Here is a 27322-nt window from a genome sequence, read left to right as displayed (position 1 = left end):
TTAGACCAGGAATACTGCCCCAACTCTGCTGTTAGCCATGGGTTTGTTGGCTCTACATGTCTGGGGGCAGGGAGTAGGGGGGCTGAGGGGAGTTGAAACATTTTTGAATGATGTAGGGTTCTGCAATTCTCTTATCCTATCTAATAAAGATGGAATATGCAAATTGACCATCACTTCACAACAAAGATGGAGACACCCACAGCCCATAAGGAGGGAATATGCAAATTGACACAACAAAGATGGCGGTGGCTGGGCCGGGATGCTTGCCCAGGCATTCCGCCCCGCCCTGGCTGCTCCGGGCCTCTGGGCAACGTGCAAAGGTGGAAGGCATCTCCGGGCCAGAGCAAAGGTAGAAGGCAGTGGCCAGAGCGAAGGCCCGGGTCCCGGGTGCTGGCAGCCAGGGGAAGGAAGACCTATTCTTGCACGAATCTTCATGCATCGGGCCTCTAGTTTTGTTTTTGTTTTTATCATATATCTCTTCAGGACAAAATAGACACTATTGAGAGTGTCTATTACATCCTATGGAGAACTTCAATTTTAGGTCACAGCGTTAAGAGCTCCTGGTTTTAGTCCCATAAGCTCTCTTTGGGGCCTCTAGTTTTATGAATATTACCAGAAGCATGTTTGTACGTGGAAGATGTAGGGCTGATTTTACATGTTAACATGGCTTGTAAGACATATGTTTTATTCCAATCCTGGTTTCTCATGGTCAAGTAGTTACTGTCAGTTGTCAGAGGACTAAATCTTAAGGTTGTCATTTGAATGCTTTCCTCTGTTGCATGGCTACTGGCTATATCCTCCTCAATATCAGTCACTGTCTTCCCATTTTGCAAAAGATATAATGAGTAAGAGGGGCTGACTTGGTGCAGATTCATGGTTTATTTTCTAGAGTCTTTTGAAATGAAAACGCCAAGTAGTCCCACTAATGACCACAGTTGAAAATACTCACTCTACATCCAGGAGGCAGTCACATTGCCTTGTGACATAAAGGCAAACAATTGTTACAAGCTTGTGCTGTCTTTAGACCCAGAAAAAGAATTGGTAAATGTATACTTTCCTTCCTGCTTGAGCTGAAAACAATTTTTTTTAAATTTTATAAATAAGTGACGGGTTGTAGAAAGTAGCTATTCTCAGGACCAGGTGGTTCATTAGCACCGTATGGTGTGCCTGTACCAGACATCTCTTCCTTAAGTCCTGTGCTCCTGCCTGTTTAAAATGTGTATGATTTCCTCCCCTTCTCCACTCCAGGACATTCAGGGGAGTTTAATCCTTCCTGGCACACTGTGTCCTTCAGTACCTTCTTTAAAAGCATGCCCGATATTGTAATTGTTCTGTAATTGGAAGTTAGCTTCACTGGGCAAGTGCACATCTTAAGCCCTTCACAGTAGCCTATCAGCCTAAATAAACTACAGAAATATAAAAACAATTAGTTGGGAGCATTTGCAAAATGAATCCATGTTAGTAATCAGTGTAGTTGCAAAGACTTTGCCACTCAGGTCTAACTGCTTGGATGTTCTGATTTTACCAATGGGGGTTGGGAGGAGTCAAAGAAAATTCTCCATAGTCCATGATTCCAATTAATTTTTGGCTGAGGCCCTAAGGCTTCCATAGGGTCAGAAAATTGGTTTATAACCATAGTTTCTGCACCGGGGAAAGAAATGCCATTTCTGCCCTCTTCTCCTTTTGCAAACCAATGGAAAACAATAAGGAGAATAATAAACAGTAGAGCAAACTTCCATCTTTATTGAAATTAGGAGACATTCATATCTGGACTTATAATACTGTGTTTGAAAAGGACTTTCAGAGTAGTGAAAACTGTATTAGTATAAACACGGACTCAGAGAGAAGGCCGGGGGCTTCAAATTTCGTGGGCCGATAGGACAGAGTGCAGAGTTTTTCAAAATATAGGTTGCCCCCAAAAGTGTATACACACACTTTGAATAATTATAAAGCAGTGTCTATTAAAACACATTTTGTTTTCAAAATTGACCTGTCAAGTGTTAAAGTGTGTATATATATTTTGGGGGCACACTATAGATATCACAGCTTTGGCTTAAAACCAGGTCCAGGTACCTAGGCTGACAGCAACATGTTGTCAGCACTGAGTGACCTCAGAGAACAACTGAGCAAGCATTTAGGAAACACATGGACATACCATCTTAGAACACTGGGGAGCTGGGTGAAGGATAAACTAGGTGTGTGTGCAAACATCTCTTCAGCTTCTATGTCTACTAAAGAAGAGTGAAGATGCCCTGGCTGCTTTAGCTCAGTGGATAGAGTGTTGGCCTGCAGATTGAAGTGTCCTGGGTTTGATTCTGGTCAAGGGCACATGCCCAGGTTGCAGGCTCGATCCTTAGTAGGAGGCATGCAGGAGGCAGCCAACCAATGATTCTTTCTCATCATTGATGTTTCTATCTCTCTCTGTCTCTCCCTTCCTCTCAGAAATCAATAAAAATATATTTAAAAAAAAGAGTGTAGACTTTACCATGCACCAAAAACCTCCATTAAGAGGTTTCACTGGGAACATGTAGTTTGTTATCTCATTTATGTAGAATTGTACACACACACACACACACACACACACACACACAATGATGGGAAGGGAAGGATAGAGCTAGAACTATACATAATGACTTATAGAAATTTGCAAGGTTATATTACCAAGTGAAAAGAAGTTGAAGGTGATATGTAAATTGACTCATTCTGTTTGTATAGAACCAACAAATCTTTCACATTCTTATATGTTTGGAGAAAGGTGCATATGGCAGTCAATTAACAATATTAGTCTCAGGGGTGTGGTACTGGAAAGAGCTGGAGTCAATAGGGTGAGGAGAAAGGGGTGTGTGTGTGTGTGTGTGTGTGTGTGTGTGTGTGTGTATTCAGATAGTCCCAAACTTATGGTTTTTTTTTTTTAACTTTATAATGGTGTGAAAGCAACTTACATCCAGTAGAAACTGTACTGCAAATTTTGAATTTTGATCTTTTCCTGAGCTAGTAATATATGTTAAGATACTCATTCTTAATGCGGGGCAGTGGTAGTGAACCACAGCTCCTGGTCAGTCACACAATCTCAAGGGTAAACAACTGATACTCTACAGTGTATTGTGTTGCTAACATTTTTAGATACTGTGTTTTGTATTTTCCCATCCTATCATGTCTACAAAATACCCATCTGTGTCTTCTATTCTGGCGAGAAGGAGAAGGCAATTACTCTTGAGATGAAACAAAAGATGATTGTCCAACTAATGTAGGTGTTCTAAGCACATTTATGGTAGGTTAAGCTAAGCTAAACTACAATGTTTAGGTTAGGTGTATTAAATGCATTTTTGACTTACATTTTCAACTTATAATGAGTTTATTGGGATGTAACACCATTGTAACATCATCATTTAAAAATGACATCATTTTAAAATTGGTATTGTTTTTTATAATTTGAAAAAGGAAAATGCTTAACAAAAAACAGGGCAGTAATTATTTTCCTTGAAATAATAATTTTAAAAAAGAGCTCAGAGAAGAGCTAAGAGCTACAAACATCCAAGGAATAGTAATGGTAACAGACATAATTTGAAAATTAGTTGGTCAGAGAGAGACCCTAGAAACAGCAAAGAGATTCTATTAGAGATTCCTTAAAATAAAGCAGAATAGAAAAAAATGCAAAGAGTTAAAAAGGGAGAGAAAAACAATAGACATAGCAGACAAAGGAGAACCAACATGTGAATAATTGGCATTCATGACACACTAAGACATAGCAGACAAAGGAGAACCAACATATGAATAATTGGCATCCATGACACATTAAGCCAAAGGCTTTTATGAAGGCTGACACCAGAACATAAGAACAGGGGGAAAAGACATATAAATATGTTTCCATAAAATTAAGTCTATATACCAAAAGGGCACATTGAGTTCCAAGAAAAATTTGATACAAATGATCAATAACTAGAAATATCCTGGTATATTATGCTTCTGACATAAAGAGTTCTTTGGGTATTTAACTTGCTCTTTCACCACCAACACCAGCACAAAAGAAAATCAACTATTTACACATAGATTTTAAAAAATTATTCTTGTACATTAATAAAAAGGAAAATATAAATAAATTACTTAAGGTATTTCAAAACCTTTTTCACATTCATTTTTCTGTGAGTCCAGTCATTAGTGTTTGTGTTTTCTCACACAAAATGGTCTTTGTGATATGAAGAGCACTCGTGATGGCCCGGCTGGTGTGGCTCAGTGGTTGAGCATTGACTCAGGAACCAAAAGGTCACAGTTTGATTCCCAGTCAGGATACATGCTGGGGTTCACTCCTGTTCTTCTTTCCAATTAAAGCTGATTTCATGATGGATGTATCAATCTGTGGAGAATAGCTTTTTTTTTCTTCTCTCTCTCCAAAGTAGAAAATTCAGCACCCGTACTTAGAGTTCTGTTGGAGAAGTAACTGAACTCAGAATGCATTAGGGATCCAACTGCAGTTCAGTGATGATGGATTCAACAATTGGCAGCAGTTCTTCAGAGAATACAGGCTGTGGTTTCCTCCTGGGATGACCTTGCTGGTACCGTTGACAACAGTGCTAGTGGAAAGTGGAATGAAACAGTTAGTTGAGCCTTAGAAAACAGAAACAGTAGATGAGCAGAAGATGACACCTCAGAAAAAAAGCATAGGGGAGGAGGCTGATTTCCTCCCTCACATTCTGGTTAGGGTAGGTTAAGGATGGAGGCCCCAAAGAATTAGTTTTAACTCTCAAATCTTATTTGGCCTCAAGGACTTCCCCTAATTCCTCCAGAATAAACAAAGGGAGAATTGAATCAATCCTTATAGAACACTTACATATTAAAAAGGGCAGATGGGTGGGGATATTGATTTTGTAAATAGAAACTGTACTGGATGGGGTTGGCTGGCATGGGCCACTGGTGGGCCCTCATGCACTGTAGCTCATCACCATGTTGTCAGGATAACCTGCGTTGCATGATCTTCTTCAAAGGGAGGCAGTACCAAGTAATGAAACTAGGATACTAGTTAAGGGTGTGGGTTCTGTGGCAGAAATACCCAATTTTTCTTAGGTCTTTCTATCTTGATTGTGCATGAACTTGTTTTTCTTAGGCAAGTGACATAGCCTCTCCAAGCCCTGATTTTATCCGATGCTTACCCAAGCAAGAGTGCCTAACTTAAACAGCGGTTTCAAAGTTCAAGAGAGCTAATTCAGACATAGTGCCTAATACATAGCTGGGGGCGTATAAAATGCTTGAGCAGCACTGTTTAATATTATGATTCCTAGCCTTAGCTGAGAAAAGTCAAAGTGAAAGGTGGTTAGAATTGTCACACACATTCTTATATTTAAATAAAGTAAGATTTATGAAGATATAAAGATAAGTGAATGAGGTCTAAAGAAATAATAATCAGACAGAAACCAAGATGGCGGCATAGGTAAACACCTAAACTGCAGCCTCGCACAGCAATTTCAAAAATACAACTAAAAGACAAAACTGACATCATCCAGAACCACAGGAAAGCTGACTGACTGGAAATTCTACACAAGGAAAATCAGAGGAGCTGTAAAAGCCTTAGGTACGGAGACACGGGCGCACGTGTGTGGAGAGGACAGAGCTGGAGAGGACGGGGCAGCTGAGTGCCTGGCTGGCGTTCTCTAGCGGGAAGGAGATAAAAGCTCCGGACTGCGTTGAACCCTAGTTCTGACTGCACTGAACCCCAGTTCCGAGCGAGACCCTGGGGACCCAGGCTCATACTGGGGGAATCTGGGCTGTAAGGCGGAAACTCAGGGGAGCGGCGAAAGGCAGAGCTCCGGAGGCGCGCACATGAATGCGCGCAGAGGACAAAAGCTCCAGAATGCGCTGAACCCCAGTTCCAACTGCACTGAACCCCAGTTCCGGGCGAGAATCTAGGAATCCAGATTCATTGGGGGAGAGACTAGACTGTCTGGCAGCGGGCGAAACTAGAGGGCGCCTTTCTCTCAGAGGTGCTTGCAGCGAGTACCGAGGGACACTGAGGGACATTGAGACCCAGGAACCTCATAGGGCTGGGCTGACGGGAAGCCAAGGCTGTAGGCTCCACCCTGAAACTCCGCCCCATCTAAGCTGAGCACAGAGGCTTTTGCAATTTTGCAAGTCTAGTCGAATAAGGCTGTCTCCCGGCATAGACATAGCTAATCCTCACAGCCAATTGGCCTGGAGGTCAACTCCTCCCACTGATACCAACAACAATCAAGACTTAACTACAACAAGGCTGTACACACAGTGCACAAAGGGGTGCACCAAGAGTGTCCATCTCAGGTAATTGGGGAGGCCGAGCCACTGGCCCATATAGGACACCTAGCACACAAAGCTACCCTACCAACTCAGGGAAGCAGCAAAAATGCAGAGACAAAAAAACAGATCACAAATAAAAGAAATGGAGGAAAACAAATGACTGGAGATAGAGTTCAAAACCATGGTTATAAGGTTTTTCAAGAATTTCCTAGAAAAGGCCAATAAATTTAGCGAGACCCTCGAGGATATGAGAGAGACCCTCGAGGATATGGAAAAGGACCAACTAGAAATTAAACATACACTGACTAAAATAAAAAATACTATACAGACACCCAACAGCAAACTAGAGGAACACAAGAATCAAGTCAAAGATTTGAAATACAAAGAAGCAAAAGTCACTCAACTGGAAAAGCTAAAAGAAAAAATAATCCAAAAAGTTGAAGATAGTGTAAGAAGCCTCTGGGACAACTTCAAGCATACCAACATCAGAATTATGGGGGTGCCAGAAGAAGAGAGCAAGATACTGAAAATCTATTTGAAGAAATAATGACTGAAAACTTCCCCACCTGGTGAAAGAAATAGACTTACAAGTCCAGGAAGCACACAGAACCCCAAACAAAAGGAATCCAAAGAGGACCACACCAAGACACATCATAATTAAAATGCCAAGAGCAAAAGACAAAGAGAGAATATTAAAAACAGCAAGAGAAAAACAGTTAATTACCTACAAAGGAGCACCCATTACATTGTCAACTGATTTCTCAACAGAAACTATGCAGGCCAGATGGGAGTGGCAAGAAATATTCAAAGTGATGAATAGCAAGAACCTACAACCAAGAGTACTCTACCCAGCCAAGCTGACATTCAGTATTGAAGGTCAGCTAAAGAGCTTCACAGATAAGAAAAAGCTAAAGGAGTTTATCACCACTGAACCAGTATTATATGAAATGCTGAAAGGTATTCTTTAGGAAGAGGAAGAAGAAGAAAAAGGTAAAGATAAAAATTATGAACAACAAATACATATCTATCAACAAGTGAATCTAAAAATCAAGTGAATTAAAAATCTGATGTACAGAATAAACTGGTGAATATAATAGAATCAGGGGCATAGAAAGGGAGTCGACTGACAACTCTCAGGGGAAAAGGGGTGTGGGGGGTGTGGGAAGAGACTGGATGAGGACAGTGGGGGGCAGGTAAGAGAGGAGGGTGGGATGGGAACCAGGCAGAGGGGAGCTATGGGGGGAAAAGAGGGACAACTGTAATAATCTGAGCAATAAAGATTTATTAAATTAAAAAAAGAAAGAAATAATAATCAAGAATACAATACCTGCTCATTAGACTCTGGCAACAAGATACCACATTGGTAGTGTTTCTAGGTAAACTGGAGTTGAAGACATTCTCTAAAATGTGGTGACAGTTGACATCTACAGGAGTGCCAGAGAGAATGCCTGGAAGTGGAACAGATGCCATTCAGTGTATTCATTAACAAAGCCCCTGAACATTCCTTGGTTCCTTAGCTTCTCCACCATGTCCACATATTTCACTTTACAACATGCTTACAGGCAGCTCTGCCTCTCAACTTTCTGCAGCAGCATATGCTGGTTGGAAGCACTGTCCCCCTGAAAGCTGCCATCCTATGGGCACAGGGAGACAGGACACAGAGGACAAGAGGCGGTACCTGCGACACAGGCTGTCATGAAGCAGGCGGTGGTCCCTGAAATCAGAGCTCTCATTGCCCCTGAGGTGATGTCACGCTTTCTGGAAGGAGCCATGGTTGCTGGGAAACATAGAAGCAAGAATTAGAGATTAATGTTGAGACTATTGCGTAGAATTCCAAATTCCCAGCCTCTGAGAATCGTTCTGGGGTGGGGTCTCAGGTCAGCTAACTTAAAAAACAAAAAACAAAACAAAAAAAACTAAGCTGGGAAATTCAAGATTCAAGAACTTAGTGATGAGCTCTACAACCAGAGAAGTTCTCTGGTGTGTGAGGAAGGGACGAAGTTTGTCCACACAAAGAAACAAGTCCTCAGTTTCATCCAGAAGGCTCCTGGTATGTTGGGGGCATGGCCAGGCAATTGCATTGCAAGGATGCATTTCAAATATTTGCAATCCATTCATCATCATCTACTTCTATGCCCATGAGAGAAATCACAATTTAATCACAGCATTTTCCCACTGAACCCTTGCATCCTTCTCCAGGTGGCCATTATAAATCTCTGGGAACTGGCATGCAAAGTGAAACCTATGTGTCATCCTCAGGTGGAAAAGAACCTGTCCATTGGAGCAAATTCTTGCTCAAGTTAGCTTGGGTATACACAGGAAAACTACATTGCAGAGCAGGGATAAAAAATAGACTCCAAAAGATTTACTGCTGTGGCAGGGCTTTTTTTTTTTTTAAATACAAATAATGTCGCAGAGCAAAATGGAGAGCTGAGGCATGTTTACATCACATCTATTGTTGAATAATATTCTTTCCACTTACTGAGTGCACCAATCACTATTCCTAGGGAACTGATATTGGCAAAGCCACAGAGAGCATAAGTGGCAATGGTCTCCGAACGAATCTGTAAATAAGCATAAAGACACAGGTGTCTATAAGGTGTGACCCAGCTTATAAATATGACATCCTGACCAGGCTTCCTAGTGTGACTATGGAAACAGTATTGACAACTAAATGTGCAATGCATGGTGTCCAACACTTGTTGCTTCCTAGACACTTTTTTTCTATCTCCCCTTGAATTTGAGGGAGGGAAAAAGGACTATGTGGATTCAGAGACTCTCTATAAAAGACCCGAGGTTTTCTGTGGCTGGTGTGGCTCAGTTGGTTGAGCATCATCCCATGCACTGAAAGGTAGCCAGTTTGATTCCAGGTCAGGGCACATATCCAGGTTGTGGGTTTGATCCCCGGTCAGGGTGTGTATGGGAGGCGGCCGATCGATGTTTCTCTCTCACATCAATATTTTCTCTCTCTAAAAATCAATAAAAAAGAGATTTTAAAAAGTTGTTTAAGAAAAAAAAATTTGAGGTTGGTGGTTGTGGCCTCTACAAATTGCTACTTTCTGCTTACAATGATAGCTTCTAATATCAATGTGACCAGGCCACCTATTATAATGTGCCAGGCACAGTACTAACTACTAAAGATACAAAATTGATCCCAGAAAATATCCACATTACATTTATTTGACAAAGGACTTATTCAGAATGTATAAAGAACTATTATAACTCATTAGTAAGAAGACAAGCACCCAATTAAAAAAACCCCAGATAAAGAGATTTCACAAAAGACATATGAATGGCCAATAAGCACATGAGAAGATGTTCATCCTTACTCACCAGGAAATGCAAATTAAAACAGTGAGATACCACTGAGTCCACTAAAATGGCTAAAAAGATGGACAATAGCAATTGTTGGCGAAGATGTGGAGCAATTGGAACTCTTGTACATTATTGGTGGGAACGTAAGCTGACATAGCCTGTTTGTAAAATACAAATGTACTCGGCAGTTGCTTATCAAGTTAACATAACATTGCTGTGTGACCCAGAAATCCCACTCCTAGGAATTTTCCCAGGATAAGGAAATATGTATGTCCACAAGAAAACCGTACATGAATACTTGTAGTAGCTTTATTCATAATAGCCCCAAGCTGGAAATAAATCAAATGTCCTTCAACAGGCAAATGGACAAATTGTGGCTATCTATAAAATAGAACAATACTCTGCAATAAAAAGGAAAATAACTAATATATGCAACAACATGAATGCCAAGTGAATCCATTTATATGAAATTCTAAAATAAACAAAAGTAATCGATAGTGAAAGAAAGGCTTTGCTGCCTGGGACTGGGGAGGAGGGCTGTTGACTACAGTGGGATGTGGGACATTTTCTAGGTGTGATGGAAATGTTCTAGATCTTGCTTGTGGTCATGGTTACACAGGGGACACATTTGTCAAAACTCATGTACACCCAAAACAGGCCTTGTGGTCTGTAAACTATATTTCAGTAAAAAGAATGTGTTAAAATGAATTATACTAGGCAAGAGGAAGCTCAGAGATACCTCAGGGGTTCCTCTCAGTATGGGTGTGGTGTGTGCTTGCTTTCCTCTCTTGTTCCTCAGCTCTGAACATCCCATGGGAATATTAGGTGCCTGCTTAGAAGTGGGAGAGTGAACAGTCCTCCTCACAGGGCAGTGAGATGATGGAAGGTGAATTTGTAAAACCATGAACATGGCCCTCTGCCTCTATTCTGATAGTCAAGAGGTGTTGCTCTGGCCAGCTACGTAATTCTTTCTCAGACTGAGGGACCTACTGTAGGAAGGAGGCTGAGAGATTCAGTGGACTTTGTTGTTCACCAAAGGTATACCCCATCTGGTTAAGGCACCCCCCACATTGAGGCAGTAATTTTCTTTTCCAAAATCCTGAAAAATCTATGATTTGGTTCAAAGGACAAACAAGGCCAATGCTACATTCAAAGTGGTGGTGTCTTTTCTCCCTTTTTCACTCACTAGATTTTTAAAAATATATGTTTTCATTGATTTTAGAGAGAGAGAAAGGGAGAAAGAGAGAAGCATCAATCAGTTGTCTCCTGCATGTACCCCAACTGCAGGATTGAGCCTGCAACTCAGGCCTGTGCTCTGACTGGGAATTGAACCAGCGACCTTTTGGTGCATGGGACGATGCTCAACCAACTGAGCGACACTGGCCAGGGCGCTAACTGGAATTTTTTAAAAATATATATATTTCATTGATTTTTTTACAGAGAAGAAGGGAGAGGGATAGAGAGTTAGAAACATCATCGTTCAGCTGCCTCCTGCACACCCCCTACTGGGGATGTGCTTGCAACCAAGGTACATGCCCTTGACTGGAATCAAACCCGGGACCCTTCAGTTCGCAGGCCGATGCTCTATCCTCTGAGCCAAACCGGTCAGGGCAACTGGAATTTTTAAAAGCTCACATTTAAGACTCAAGTGGTCATTGCAATTTTTGTTGATTATAAGGCCCCTCTTCTTGTTCATGGTTTCTGAGAACTCCTTTGTTGGTTTTCAATCAGTGTGCTTATAGCAGGCAGGAAAAAATATTTCAAGTATTCGAGCAGTCCAATGTTTCTGGACAAGCTCATTCTCATCCCCTGCTTTCTCTAGTGCTTTTCATTTAGCTCAGTCATCTTAAAAAACAGGCAAGCCTATTAAGAGACCATAGGGAGGGAAATGGCATAAAGGACTGAGATTCCTCTTTCCCCTTTCTGGGGAGTTATGGGAAGGGGGTACACAGATGTGGCCATGGAGGGTTTTATAATAAGAGGAAAAGGAGGCTGAGATGATTGCATTTTGCCTTTTCCTATAAATGTGCAAGATTACATGATGGAATGGGCTGCATGTACTAGGAAATTAATAATAGATCCTTCGGCTCTCCTTGCAAACATGCCATATGTACAAGGACATTCATTGCAGCATTACCTCTAACAGCAAAAAATTGTTAATATTGTTCATCAGCAAGGGACTGGTTAAAATAAATTGCAGTGTGCTGTACAATAGAATATCATGTCACAGACAACGATATGGAAAGGCATCTGAAATATGTCATTAGGTGCGATGAGCAAGGTTAAGAACAGAGAGCCTAATGTGTTACAGCGAGAGGGGCTGGGGGCAGAGAAATAGGGAGAATGACTTACTTTTCCCCCTACATCATTTTGTACCCTTTGAATTCTGTACCATACTTTGTATTACATGTAACCAAACATGCAAGATATTATAGTTAAGAAAGAGAACATGACTGAGAAATAAAGAGCTCATTCTGTGTATGTGGGTGCTGCATACATGTTCTGATCTCTTAAAACGGAGATCAGCAGTGGCCATAATTCAATGGATTTCATCGTGTTTTTGCCTCTTGCACCCAGATCTCACACTCCAGTTACAGTTACAGAGTACCTTTCCTAGGAGACTGTTGCCCCCTCTCCCCCTCTCCCCGGACACACATTTCTTGGTTAGTAAACAAGAATTTGCAGGGACTCATCCCCATTTTGTTGATTGGAAATAAGATCTGGAAAATAAAAAAGTTCTTTTCCCATCACGACTCAACATTAGTAGAAGACATTGAGCTCATATTTCCAAATGTCCTTTGTGCGCCTGTCTCTGGTTGGACTCACCCCCAACCCAAATCAGCTCTACTGTTCTTTCCTCCATCCCCTTAATAACCTGTTGGCAAACCTGCTCAGCATTGCCAGAACTGTGAGCTTGCTGTGCTCATTAACAGAACCACTTTCTCCTGGCAGCTGGCAGCTGGGGACGGAAAACATTTCACTTCATCTAGCCTATTGTTTACTTTTGGCATGGGAGCAACCTGGTTAGTGGTGGCATCTAAACAATGAGGTCACTGGGCCAAGCACCACTGTGCTGCCAGTTGAAGAATGAACATTTGAGAAACAGGAGACTTACAGAGCCATTGCTCATAGCAGATATGTGGGTCAAAATGCTCCCCACCTAAAATAGAAAAGTACTCTCCTGGGGTATGCTGTTACATGTGTGTAATATGTGGGAGTAAATTTGCATGTTTGGTCTTTGGGGGGCTGGGAGAGATGGTGGGTTGTCTGTCTCCATTAGAACCTTGGGCAGCATGCTTTTCCTCCCCTTTCCTTTGAAAGCCTAGGACATTAATTCCAAATGGATCGTGTCAATGAGTAATGGTCAGAAATGTTCACCATTTCCCTAAGAGCTTCCTTGTGTGACAATTCTGTCCTTCTAGGAAGTAAAAGTTAGAGACTCAACTGTAAAAAGGGCCTGAATAATGGCCTCTCCTGAGTTCTCTTATCCCATGTAGGGCCAAGCAGAAATGAGCATCTCCTTGCAGCCTATTGACCTCAAATTCTGACATAGTTATGGGATACTTGTCTCAGAGGTTCCGACCACAGACCCTGACCTTCTCTTCTCTCATCCACTTGGAGGGTGGTGACTGTGCCTCGGATGTCCAGGCACTATGTTGTGGTTTCTCAGAGTTCATTGAATTGCTTAAGCTGGAAGGAAGGGACCTTGAAGATCATTAGACTATGAGCCCCATTAGGGCTTAGGCCTCATCACTTGTTCAGTGCTGTGGCCTCAGTACCTAAGTATGCTATACATAGAAGGTATTCAATAAGTATTTGTTGATTGATTAATTTCAGTCCCAGCTCCATAGTGCTCAAAAGTAAATGATCACAGTGATAAGGATTAGTTGTGTTTCTCTGTACACACGCGTGCGCACACACACACTGATTAACTCAGCATAACTGAAAATTATGAGGTGCTAAGTACACAATGAGCTCCATGAGACCAGGGATTTTGGTATGTTTTGTTTTCTTGATGCCTCCCAAGTGCCTGCCATGCTGATTGACACACAGAGGCACCAGTAACTATCTGATGAATGTATGTATGTGTTGAAAAGGTGCACTGAACATCAAAATATTTACTCACCGACATATATTGCTGCACACCATTCACAAATTTGGGTCCAGCCTTTTTCCTTAAATTGATCAATTTTGAGAGATGTTCGTAAGCCACAAATTCATTGAAGAATGTCTTATAACCTAAGAGTTTGGCAACCATAAAGCTGTCCTGCCAGTCCACTCCCATCATGAAGGAGAAGGGCATGAAGATGTAGGAGCATATTAGCTACAGAAACCAAAAACAGATACTTTATTAGAGTGGTAATTAGCTTCTGCCTCACCCTCTGGACAAGGTTGTTCCTGTCCCTTCTGTGTTTCCTTGAGGCATAAAAATCCCTTCACACACCCTTGCCCATCTTTATCCATTAGGAATCAAGGTTAGAATTGGTCATTTGAAGTAATCTGGATTCTTGGGACGGGGTCAGGAGAGAATGACTGAATGTTGCAGGGAGGAGGATGTTAAAAGAGGGAAGTGAGGGTGAGAAGATGGGGGTTACGCGGTAAGTGCGTACATTAGGTAAGAGTGTGCTATAGGCAGTTAGGGAAAGTTGTCCAGAAACCTTTTCTTGTTTTTAAGAAAGATAGGCAGAAATAAAATGGAGGAGAAACATGGTAGAATTATACCTCAAAACTTAGTTGTGGGTAGTCGAGCATGTTTCCAAACCAGGACAGCGCTGCATTCATAAAAGACAACAGGGCTATGAAGGCAATCAGATTCACAGCAATGTTTGCCACCAGGGAGATGGATGAGGAGGCTCCCTGTGTTGCGGCTTCTAGGAGATTCCTTGAATCACTTTATCAAAAAATAGTAATCCCAGAATTACCGATGAGTTTTCCCTGGATGGATACCACATGTATAAGAATGGCCTAACCAAAGCTCATTTGGATGGAGAGACCAGCTCTCAGGCCCATGTCTGAGTCAAAACACTCACCTGAATTCTATGAAATCATGGTGGCAGAGTATAGGTGATGGGTATGTGTTATATTACTCTTTTCATTATAACATAAAAATTAGGAAAAGATAAAACTTTAGGTTTTAAAAATTATATCTAGCCCTAAACGGTTTGGCTCAGTGGATAGAGCGTCGGCCTGTGGACTGAAAGGTCCCAGGTTCGATTCCTGTCAAGGGCATGTACCTTGGTTGCGGGCACATCCCCAGTAGGAGGTGTGCAGGAGGCAGCTGATCGATGTTTCTCTCTCATTGATGTTTCTAACTCTCTATCCCTCTCCCTTCCTCTCTGTAAAAAATCAATAAGCAATATTAAAAAAAAAACTTTCTAAAAATTATATCTAATTAAAAATAGCTATCAGAGAATATTTAGAAAATATTCCTTATAGAAGAACTAACAGTTCAAGGAAGGTCCGAATATCCCTAACCTCACTTAAGAAATGCAAAGTGACTAACACCTTTGAGTCCCACCTTCCTGCCTGCCCCCCAGCCCCCGTGCTCTTTCTTAGTCTCATCCTCTTCTCTCTACTCTCAGAAGTACCTTGCTCCCTTAAAATAAGCTTATCGTTCCCTTTCTTTTCAATTTTCCTACTTGTCTGTATCCCTAAATAATATGCTGTATAGGTTTACACATTTGCTAACTTTATAAGTGGAATCACACATATTTCATATATGCATTCAACAACTTGCTTTTCACTCATGGTTAGGACTTTCCCTATAATACAAACAAAGGATAAATCTCAAAAACATGTTGGTTAATTCTGTGATTTCATGAAACACTCTTAAACATCCTAAATCCCTTAGTTTCTTCTACTTATTTTTTCTTTTCCACAGAGCCAAAGAAAATGAACCAATGAGGGGCTAAGTATTATTATATCACACTGTCTCTGCCCTATCTCTCTATATAAAAGCCTAAGTGACTGAAAGACTGAACAACCGGTCGACTGGTTGCTATGACACGCACTGACTACCAAGGGGCAGATGCTCAATGCAGGAACTTCCCCCTGGTGGTCAGTGCGCTCCCATAGCCAACCTCCTTTGGCCGGCCAACCTCCTGCAGTCCCTCCCCCTGGCCGGCCAACCTCCTGCAGTCCCTCCCCCTGGCCTGCTGGCCTTAATGGGCCCTGTTTGCCAGCCAGGCCTAGGGACCCCCCCCCCCCATGCACGAATTCATGCACCGCGCCTCTAGTTATATAATAAACTTCTAGAAATGATTATCCCATAGCTTTCCAATGGTCTTAAGCTGAACTAACACCATACTATATTTAAAGTGAAATATCTACATTTAACATTCAAGGAATTGTACTGACATTCAGGTATTTAGAAAGGTTTTCCTCCAGTGTGAAAACAAGATTTTTTTGGGTGAAGTCTAAATAGTCACTGGGAAATTAAATTCGGTTTACTGCCATAATTCACTGTGCTCTCTGAATTTGGACCTCCCTCCCGCTCTGGCTGTGTAGTGATGAACTAGGTGAATGTGTTCCACTTACCCACTTTCCATTTTCATGGCATTCTTGAGGGTTATTTTAGGTGTTTCTGTCTCAGGCCAAAAGAGTTTAGCAACAGCCAGTGATGCGGGTGCTGACATAACTGAAGCCGTCAACAAGTGGGTGGACGAAACCTGTGATTTCAGGAGAAAAAAGGCTAACTTAGGTATAGCTCTTCTGTTGTGTTCAGAATAAAATACCCAAAAGTCTTCCAAGGGAGAAGATGGGCAGGAATTGATTCTATGCCAGAAACAATGTTTCTTTGGAGGCTTGGAAGAGCTCACTTAGCCAAGTTGGCATCAGCTTGAGAGTCAGAGGGAGAAGAAAGGAATTTGTGTGAATTAATCACATTCTTGGGGAGAAATACAAACGACTCAGATCATTTCATAAGAGAATTAATCTTGTGCTGTAGGAACTTTCAAAGAAGCTCCTCTCCACCTCTCTGTTGTCCTTTTGAATGTTCAAATAGTCCCTAAAGCCCATACTTCATTATGTCATCAATTTAGATATGGGCTACCTGGGGGGTACAGGCATGGATGTACCCCTCTCTATCTTTCTTCTGTTATCCTTTGAGTCTTTACATCATATTCATTTACCCAGAATCCCTTTAATCTGTAAACTATTTGTTTTCCTCACTGCTGGTCTACTTAAACTCTTTCCCCCTTCCTCCCCCTTACCCTTATTGTTTCTGCTTTCTCACTTATAGTTTCAGAATTCTAGAATCAGCATCTCTCTCCCTACTCCCATCTGGGGATCTGGTTAAACTGCTATTCCTGAGGTCTCCTTGCTCCTTTTCTTCTTCCTTCTTTTTATTGGCTGGCTTTCCAAGGCCCAGACGAAGTCCTGGAATGAAACACATCTGTCTTGTGAGAATTGCTAATCACTGGTTCACACAGCTGATGTGTTATTCCATTTCTCCAATACGGGGTTCCATCTATGTGCAGCTCTGTGCACCAGCTCTCGTAACATTCCCCAGCCCCATACCATAGGCTACCAACTCTCAACTGGGCTGTACATTGGAATCTGGGGAACTTTAAAAAAATATTTATTCCTGGGTCTCTTCCCAATAAATTCTGGTTTAATTACTCTGGGTTATGGGTTTGGGCATGAGGGCTTCTAAAAGCTCCCTGGTGATTCTAATGTATGGTAAGGTTTGAGAACCACTGCTCTAGGCCAGGGGTCAGACAGCATTTTCTGTAAAGGGCAATGGAGTAAATAAGTTTGGCCTTGGGGGCCATAAATATTCAATGCTATAGCATGAAAGCTGCTGTACAGAAATGAATGGGAGTAGCTGGTTTCTAATAAAACTTAAATTTTATTAGAAAAAAAGGGAGTGATTTAGATTTGGCTCATGAGCCCTAGTTTGCTGACCCTGGTCTAGATCACCTCTACTAATGTCAGTAATACTTTAATTTTTTTTTTAAAGTTAATTTTTTAAAATATATTTTATTGATTTATTACAGAGAGAAAGAGAGAGGGATAGAGAGTTAGAAATATCGATGAGAGAGAAACATCGATCAGCTGCCTCTTGCACACCCCCTACTGGGGATGTGCCCGCAACCAAGGTACATGCCCTTGACCGGAATCGAACCTGGGACCCTTGAGTCCGCAGGCCGACGCTCTATCCACTAAGCCAAACCGGTTTCGGCTATAATACTTTAATTTTTAATAAAATTTAAATTTTCAGCAAAAGTAACCTCATAATATGATTTCATTTTATTATGGGTGGATATAATCCACATTTAGGTGACAAGGATATGAAAGTGAAGCCCCCAAAAGGTCACTCCATTCAAATGCTAAAGGAATTGTGACCAACTATACAGCAAAAAGAATACTCCTTTGGTCTCCTTATCCAGCAGCAATGGGAGAGAAAAGAAAAAGAAATAATAATGGCAAAGAAAGACGAGGTTGTATTTCCATAAGTCAATCCCAAAATATTCTTACCCCAAAAGAAATGTATGCGCCCAAGACACTTCCGGCAATGGTAGCGAACCCAGCGGTCATAATTGCATGGAGTTCGGACTTGGTGATGTATGGTAAGTATGGTCGGACCAGCAGTGGGGACTCTGACTGGAAAGAAAGTGTGACCAGATTAAACATTCCCTTTTAAATTTTGAGAGTTTATGACAACCTACTGAAATTTCCATTGTCTAAATGCAGTATTTCTAAGAGTGGATCAGACCAGCTCTATCAGCAGCACGTGGGAACTTTGTAGACATGCTGAATCAGAGACTCTGGGGGTGGGGCCAGCAGCCTGTTTTAATAAGCCTTCCAGGTGGCTCTGATGCATGCTGAGTTTGAGGACCCCCACCATAAGTGTCTGGCTCATTTGAACTCTAGGGCAGTGCAGTTACAGTAGAGAGTCATGTGTTGTTTGCAAAGTTTGCGAGGCCAATTCACCTAAGGCCCCCACCTAACCTAGGATTGAATTCTGATGGCTGTGTACACTTTTCAAAGGTGGGAACATCATTGGCCAAATAACTCTACCCAGTGGCCTGGCCTTGTGAATTGTGATTCCCAAGCTTCTGTAACTTCCCGTCTTCCAGCTTCTTGCGACAGACCCTAAGTCACTTTGTTAATACCACAGGGAGATAGAAGCACAAATATATATATAAAAAAAAAAATACCAGCAATAACAAGGGCAGGGGCCCACAGGCCCTTTTCTCATTGAGAATCAGAGACACCCCTCTTCCTCTTGGGCGGAAAGGGATTGGAGAGGGTGTAGTTGTAAAGGCTTGAGTCCCATTAAGGAGAGCCGGTGCCTGCAGCGTGGGGCTCTCCATAAATAATAGCTGTACTTTTAGCATATTAAGTGCCAAATTGAGCACCACAGAAGCATGTGTGCAATTTTACAATTTTCCCCTCATTATTTCTAATTGTTCTAAAAGATTGAATGTGTTGAGCTCCAATTTATGGACTAAATTGAAACTCAGTACATGAGCCCTCTTACCCTGCAGGTAGGAGTAATCAACTCAAGATGGTGCCCTAATTAGTCCTGAGAGAGTTTATGACTATAATTATAATAATTTCAATTCCTACGGAAGGAATATGGGCCCCGCTCTAAAGACTCTGCTCCAGGCTAGCAAGCTGGGCTTACCAATAAGGCCCAGTCTGCCCAGAGCAGTTGCAAGCCTAGGATTTGGGCCGTGTGCTTTCCTGGCTGACTTGATTTTCACTTCAAATCCAGTTTCCTTAGGCAGCCCTGACAGCAAGCATTCATACGGGGTTTCTGTGGTGTGTGATGCCATTCTGCCTGGAGCTACATATCTGAGTGATGAGATGATCAGTACCATTTATTACGTGTCCACCCCTCAGGAATGCTGCTGTTTTGAGGGATATCTGTCGGCACTTTTTTTTTCTTTCTTTCTTAAATGGACTTCAAGCAAAAGGACACTTTGCCTGATGGGTCAGAGAGATGAAAATGCTTTTGTTCATCAGCATGTTTCTTCAGGCTCAGCAAAGATAGCGTGTTGGCCAGTTCAGAAAAGGGAGAATGAGCTCGAGTATTCATACCGCTAGCTGCCTGGTTGTTGGTTGAAAGCCTTTCTTGGTCTCTTTCATTACCACGAGCACTATACTAGGGATGCCTGTGCACATTTGCAGCTTCAAGATACACGGTGAGTTCCCTTCGAGGGGATGAGCAGCTATCCTCGGAAGGGTGAGCCAGAGACCTGACCAGTTCAAAAATTCAGAAAAATGTACTGAGAAGCTATACACAAGAAGCCCGATGCTTTTGGTAAATGAGTCAATCTTTCTTCTTGTCCATGAACGTTCAAGAACTGAAATACTATATTAGTGCACCCGGACTCTTGGAATGGATTTCAATCCCCCCTCCCCGTCTTACTCTCACTTTTTTTTTCCTCTTTCTCTGGAATCCTGGACATTGTCAATACTGACTGTTTTCTATTTTGACACCCTTCCCCTTACACTGAAAGAAATAACATAGTTGTTTTAAAATCCTACTTTCTGGGAAGAGTATCCATTTGAGCAGATGTTTTGTTTTATTTTTTAACATTACAACTTACCTGTCCGACAAATATATTGCCAGCAGCAACTACAGATTCAATAGGAGACGATCCCATAGTAACTAGCATGATCCATCCAACCTAAATGGGAAAAGTCAATGCAGAACTATTTGTATATGCACAAAACTTCAAAGTAGGGATAAGAATCTTTAAGCTGGAGGAAAATGCTGTGACCTTCAATTTTGGGCACGCTGTGATGGTGCTGCATGTGAGTATATCATATCTAGTCCAGAGCAGGCTGATCAAATCCTCCTGTTTGAGTCATAAGTCTGAGTCATTGTATATACTTTGAACATTATACAAAAGAATTTCTGTTGAAATAGTGTAAACAGTCATGCTGGCTTTACTGTATTCCAAGCACTATGTTAAACTCTTTGTCCGAGTAATGCATTTAATCCTCATAATAACCCTTGGAGGGAGGTCCCATAATTATACCCATTTTATTTATTTTTATTTTATTTTATTTTATTATTTTGTTAATCCTCACCCAAGGATATTTTTTCCTTTATTTTTTTTAGAGAGAGCAGAATGGAGAGAGATGGTGGGGAGAGAGACAGAAGAAATCGATGTGAGAGAGACACACTGATTGGTTGCTTCCCCCACGTGCCCAGACCCCAGAGCTGGGGATCAAACCTGCAACCCAGGTACGTGCCCTTGACTTGGAATCAAACCTGTGCCACACCAGCTAGGGCGATGCCCATTTTATAGAAGGGGAAACCAAGGCACAGACAGTTTAGTTGTTTTGTCAAAGATCACCCAGCGACTAAGTAGTGGCATGTAGTTGAGGTTTGGCCTTTCCTACTTAACTCACATGAACATAGCTTATGGTCCTGTTTTTGTACTGGTCCTTCCAACCAGAGCCTGTGGGGCCACCTCAAGATGAGGACTTCCAATTGCATTCTCTCTCCTTTCTGTTTAGACACAGTAATTCTGAATGTTTAAATTGATAAGCAGATAATTATAGGCCCTGGCTCTCTTGTTGAAATTCTGAATCTGCTGGTATTCATTCTGGTTCTCTCTCTCTCTCTCCCTTCCCTCCCTCTCTCCCTCTCTCCCTCCTCCCCCTCCCTCTTTTCCTCCCTCTCTCCCTACCTCCCTTGATCCATTTTTTTTATTTACATAAATAAAAGGAGGGCCATGACTGTGCCAAGGCCCTGTATGTACTGCTTCACTCTCATGTGCATTCAAGCTCTGTTACAAATTTCCTACTTTTTAAAATCAAACATATGAGTGTAGGACTGACAGTTGCTGAGGCAGCAGGAAGGAGATAAACTTTTCAGATTTACAGCAAACATTGTGTGCTTATAAAACTCCCCCAGGAGCGAAAAGCAGCTTTCCCTGCCTCCTTCTTGCTTTGATTCTCTAGCAGCTCCTAGACCAGGAGCGCCCACTTTTGTGACCTCCTTACATTGACCTACTCTGTGTAAGGTGCCGGTGGGCAGCCAGGATGAAGGAACAATGCTGCTTTCCCCGGCAGCTGTCTGACCTGTTGGCGTCAAGTCTTTGACTTAAAGAAGTAGTGGCTAATAGAAGTGCCTGAGATAGCCTTCCCTCCATGGAAACACGTGGGATTTTGGGCGTTTCAATAAAATAATATGGGTGGTGGTGGTGCATCTTGGTACAAAGAGAGAAGTACTTGGAAAAACCTGGATAAAAGGCAGGTAAGACTTTGTCCCTGAAATAATCCAGCTCTACACCTGTCACCCAACCCCTTCCAGTCCAGGTACCTTTCTAATGATCCACTGCATCAGCCCGAGGTAGTAGAGCATGGACATCACAGTGCTGAAGAAAATCACGATGGGCAGGATCTGGGTGGGTGGAGATGAAAGTGATCACCGGTTAATGTTGGCCCTCCTGGTGTTAGTAGGTTTCAGATCGGTCTCCTTTCTGCCTCCCTCGGAGGCATCATAACAATACTAGGAACTCCTCTTGAACAAAACAACACTTTTATTGGGCAGCTGCCCCATTGACTGTCTCTTACTCTAATTTGTTCCGGGTAAGCTTGAGTATATTTCATAGGAAAATTGACATTTTTTTTCCCTCTGCTACAATGAGCTCTTCTTACTTTAGTTTCTCGGAGAAGGAATGAAGTTTGAGAGGAATTTGTAGTAACTAGATCAACAAACTGAAGGTGCTACTGGGAGATATACTTGTTCGGATATTTAGCAGACATGGGTGCCACCACTCACCAGTGGTGGAGATTAAGTGTGCGCAACCTTAGATCCTTATTCATAGCGGCTACACAGATCAGCTACAGCGTGGTAAGTGCTTACATACTGTGCCTCCTATAGAGTAAGCACTCATTCATTTAGCTTTGAAGGTAATAATTATTTTACTTATAGATTTTTGAATCACTGAAATGATTAAACTTGGGAAACTAGTTAACGTCTGTGCTAACAAAACGTTGTCTTTTTTTCTGGATCCTATTTTCCTGATGCTCTTTGGGTGCCTTCAATGCAGCCTGTGTGTCTACAGGGAGCAGCTTCTACCCTGCGGAGATCACACAGAGCTGTGGTCTGCGACCTCCGCACCCACCCCTACCCCAACGCACCCCTTCAAGCCCTCTGCTCCCCAGCTAAATGGCTAGAGATAAGCCTCCACCAGAGGCACAGAATGACTGAAGACAATTTGTACAAGATCTAATTTAGAAAAATCTATTAATAATATATATTAAAAGACATTCTGTGCCACTCTTGAGAGCTCACTCATGTCCTTTTATTGGCTTTAATGGGGAGGAAGAGCCTTTCTGAAAGCTTCAGGGAGTTGGAGGGGTTCATCTCTCCAGTGTTCCCACAGGGATTCTGCTTCGGTGGGAAGGATAGATGTTGCTGCCCCCGGAGAACAAGATCTGAAGACACTCAGACAGTCTGGACAGCAAATTTCACCTTCCTTGTGGCTTTGTTTTTTCCAGTTCTGAATTAAATTCATGATATGAGCACACTTCAGTCTCAATTTATAAACAATTGACCTTTCCAAGATGGCTTAGTTATCTCAGCACCAAAGCATCAAATCAACGGTTTTAAAAAAATCAGCAGTTTAAAAAAGATTCACCGTTAACAGTTGGCCTAACTGATGCTGGGGTTCTTTGGAGGTAAATTTGGAGTCACTAAGTGAGCAAACAATTTAGAAGTGTAGGGACAATAACATACCACACACACACAAAAAAAATAAAAGTGGAATGAAAAGCCACATGCATCTTTCCGGCTCATCAACAAGGATTTATAGGGATTCTCCCAAGGAAGGTGAGCTTCCTGGGGCTGGTGGGAGCCTTGGGAGGGAACCTATTAGGCCTGGCCATGGGGCCAGCTGGCCTTTCTCTTATAGAATAACATCCCTCTTTTGGTTGGGAGAAGGCCCTGCCTCTAGGCCTGCATAGGCAAAGGCTGTGCTCAAGGAAAGGTGGGAGAGATTTAGCATGGGGATGGTTCTGGAAGACGAAGTTGATGTGGGTAACCAGCTGTTCTGGTTTGCTTGGGACTGAAGGGTTTCCCGAGCACAGAGCTGTCACCGATCCTAGACCTGGAACCATTAGTGGCCTATTCACTGCCAGGTACCTAATGTCCTTTTCCCTGAAATCTCAGATACTTTTACCCCATATGATTTTCATAAGTATCTCAGGCATTCTACAAGCCCACTCCCCAAAGGATTCTTTTAATATTTCTGACTTCCTCTAGATGTTCTCCTTAATGCTGTGGTTACAAAGTAAAATGTTTGCAGTCCACTGACTTCAGAAATCATTGTAAATGAAAAAGGACAACAATATGCTGTACACCTACAACTTATACCTGGCTTATGGTGGGTTAGGTTCTATCTGAACAGCTACACAGACTGAGAAGTTATTGAAAAGGAAGTGGCTACATAGAAAAGGAGCTTGGCTTTACCTTGAATGCAAAGAAGTGGTCTGTGTATTTCTCACCAAAGACAAATGAAGCACCGGCATTCGTGTACTCCAAGAACGTCTGAGTTGAAGAAAGGAAAAGAGAAGGCCATTACAACCACTGACATGGCGGTTACAATTCACAGGACCTACCAGGCTCTGCAGAGGCGGGGGCCCAGCACGCTTGTTGGATTTGGTGGATAGACTTGGTAAATTAATTTCTCAGCTTCCCCCCTTCCCCAGTGGATGGCATGGAAGTGTATTTTGTTGTTGTTAATCCTCACCTGAGGATATTTTTCCATTGATTTTTAGGGAGGTTGGAAGAGAGAGGGAAAGACACAGAGAGAGAAACACATCAATTGGTTGCCTCTTGCACAAGCCCCAATCAGGGCCTGGGCTGGGGAGGAGCCTGCAACCAAGGTATGCGCCCTTGACCAGAATTGAACCCAGGACCCTTTAGTCCGCAGGCCAATGCTCTATTCACTGAGCCAAACCGGCTAGGGCTGGAAGTGTATTTTTGAACTCTACATGCATTCAGATTTCCCGTCATTTCTGACATTCAATCTGGCTCCAGAATGCTCAAGAATGAGTCAGGTGTGGTATATTGTTCCAGCAAGTCACAGATGGCACATATGTGGCACTAGTTACCACTAGATGCAAAGAAAGCCTGTTTCTTCTCTATCTGTGGAACCATTTTAAAAATGTGAAACCCTTTGGGCAGAATAAAGGGGGCAATCAGGATAGGGTGTGATGTAGTGGATGATATGGTAAGGGACACCCATACTATTAATAAACTAGACAGTTGTTAATATTCTACATAAGCCAAATTATTTGTCTAACTCATACTACAGAATTAAAATTTGGGTCAACTAATGCAGACAAATAAACCTATTTCTGACATGTCTTGAAAATTGTATCCAAATGTTAAAAGCATTCTAAAAGCAAGGTGTTCATTTGAACCCAACTTACCTGAACTTGTTTGCCCAACCAATCAAAGGCTATAAATCCAGGCTCAGTCCTTAGTATTAAGAGCCCAAGAAGAAACTGTAACCCAATTCCCCAAAAGACAGGCCTCCAGTAAACCTATGCAGAAAGATGAAGAGATAGAACTCATTAGAAAATGAAAACTGAACTCAGCATCAATGCCCAAAGGATCACTAGTTCCTTGGAAGCTTCTCTCACGCAGCCTATGACCGGCTTTCTGTGGGAGGCCAAAGTGGTCCTGAGCAGAGAATCCCATGATAGAATCAGACCTAAACATCTCAGGGTTGCATTCTCTCTTCCTAATCCTGAGTTTGAAGCCTTCAGCCCTGGGAGAGTATGTAACTATTATGTCATGCTAAATTAACTTAGACACAAGAGTAGGCTTAGAAGGGTCATTAAAGGAGGAAGGACCTGGCCTTCCTACCATGCTGTTCATATTAGATATGTGCCATTATTTCCCCTGCCTGGAAAATGGAAAGGCAGAACATGACTTCTCTGTGTGCCCAAGGTTTGTTGATCTGACAATTTGTAAGTGAATTAAGTGAAATTCCACCCTGTTGAGGGGCTCTCATTTCACTGTAAAAGGCACCAATTAACTCTAATGCAGACCCAGAGAGTGCAGCGGTAATGGACAATCATCTGCTTTCATTTTTGGTGCAGAGATGAGTGGCTTGCAAAGAACCATGGGATTGGAGGCATAGAACACAGTGGAGACTTTCACCAGAACATGGCAAAGAAGTGGGATCATATTAGGTGACTTTTTTATTCCTTTGGTCAATCTTTCAGCCAGTAAAATCTTCCAGAGTTGGCCCATATGAGTCATGTGCGAAAGCTTCAATGTCTCAGAATTCTTGCCCATTTAATGCGTTACAGGCAAGGATGAGAATTGAATTCCATAAGAACAAAACAGTTCAAGGACAAAGTTATGGGGTAAAACAGCCTAAATTGCAAATGGAAATTTGATAAAATGCGGAATTCAATGGTAGACTATTAGATTAATTGCTGGTCTGGGGAAATCTGGATGAAAATGGGTAAGTTTTCTTTATATGTGTGTTTCACAGGGGAAGGTGGGGTACATGAGTAGCGATTGGACTTGACAGGAGAGACCATCTCATTGGTTGTGTAACTGAAAAATCTCTGAAAGTGAAAAATGAGAGAGCAACTGTACAATGAAAGTTCGGGGAGAAAGGTGCCCTAGCCCTGTGGTCGGCAAACTGCGGCTCGCGAGCCACATGCGGCTCTTTGGCCCCTTGAGTGTGGCTCTTCCACAAAATACCACGGCCTGGGCGAGTCTATTTTGAAGAAGTGGCGTTAGAAGAAGTTTAAGTTTAAAAAATTTGGCTCTCAAAAGAAATTTCAATCGTTGTACTCTTGATATTTGGCTCTGTTGACTAATGAGTTTGCCGACCACTGCCCTAGCCACTTATAATAGTGAGGTGAGATAAATATTGAATAACAGTTCAATTCACTCACACTCATTAATCTGAACAATTTACACATGAGGGGAAAAAAGGGAAAAAAACAAAAAAGATTGATTTTGTACTTACTTTGGTTGGGTATTTGGAAAATAGAAATAGCAGGATAATGTACATGATGAGCCCCCCGAAGGACACCAGCTGCTGCTGGCCCAGTTTGGCAGTGTCAAAGATCAGCCAGAAAATAACCGCCAGGACCAGCGAGCTCCAAATCACCCTAAGAGAACCAGCAAAGAGGCATTGGCATCATTTTCTGTGCTAACTTGAAAATCTCAGTCAGGCTAAAACTACCAAACATAAACAAGAGTAACACACCCTGGCACCAGGAAGTAGTGCTTCTAGACATTGCAACAGATCCTTTTTGGTTGTGGCTATAAAGGCAAATAGCCAAAATATTAAGCAACATGTCTCCCTCACTCCACAAGTCTTGGGCTCTTTGCTGGTTCAAGGATCTATAAAGGGGTCAGAGAGGAGAAAGAATGTTTGGAGAGGGAAGTCTGGTGATTTCTTTGAGAGATCTCCTGGGAGTCCTCACCTCTGTTTTGGGAGATGGGTGAGACGATACCTTTTAAGGGAGAACTTGAAATGTCTTCTCTGCAGTGGAGGGAACTTACCCGAGCCTCCGAGAGCTAGGTTTAGACTGGGTTATGACTCCCTGGGGAATCTGACAGGTATGACAAGTCTGATTCATGACTTGGGTGGCAGAGCCAGAAAGGGTGCCGTGTTGGTATTGCACAATCCTGGTTTATTAGGCCAAGGATATGTGAAGTTTCCTAGTAGATCCTATGTGGGCCATGCTGTGGAAAACTGGTCCTGGATCCTATCCTGTAGGGTCACTTGGAGGGAGA

General features: G+C 42.2%; 1 protein-coding gene across 1 annotated transcript in view; it reads right to left on the bottom strand.

The window, feature by feature from the left end:
* Positions 1-2701: 2701 nt before the first annotated feature.
* SLC28A3 (solute carrier family 28 member 3) overlaps positions 2702-27322 on the bottom strand; it is a 58380-nt gene continuing 33759 nt past the window's right edge. The window contains exons 6-18 of the mRNA XM_079790740.1: positions 26547-26691; positions 24985-25098; positions 24020-24097; positions 21866-21946; positions 20139-20219; positions 18058-18183; positions 16117-16247; positions 14302-14470; positions 13706-13903; positions 8747-8828; positions 7943-8041; positions 7592-7712; positions 2702-4571 (exon numbers count right to left, since the gene is read on the bottom strand). Coding sequence (XP_079646866.1) covers positions 4445-4571; positions 7592-7712; positions 7943-8041; positions 8747-8828; positions 13706-13903; positions 14302-14470; positions 16117-16247; positions 18058-18183; positions 20139-20219; positions 21866-21946; positions 24020-24097; positions 24985-25098; positions 26547-26691 — 1552 coding nt within the window. The 3' untranslated portion in view covers positions 2702-4444. The remainder of the gene's footprint in view (positions 4572-7591; positions 7713-7942; positions 8042-8746; positions 8829-13705; positions 13904-14301; positions 14471-16116; positions 16248-18057; positions 18184-20138; positions 20220-21865; positions 21947-24019; positions 24098-24984; positions 25099-26546; positions 26692-27322) is intronic.

This window comes from Cnephaeus nilssonii (genome assembly GCF_951640355.1).
Source record: "Cnephaeus nilssonii genome assembly, chromosome: 14".
Lineage (NCBI taxonomy): Eukaryota > Metazoa > Chordata > Mammalia > Chiroptera > Vespertilionidae > Cnephaeus > Cnephaeus nilssonii.
Note: the sequence above shows the minus strand (reverse complement) of the source record. Positions and strands in the feature narration are given on the sequence as shown.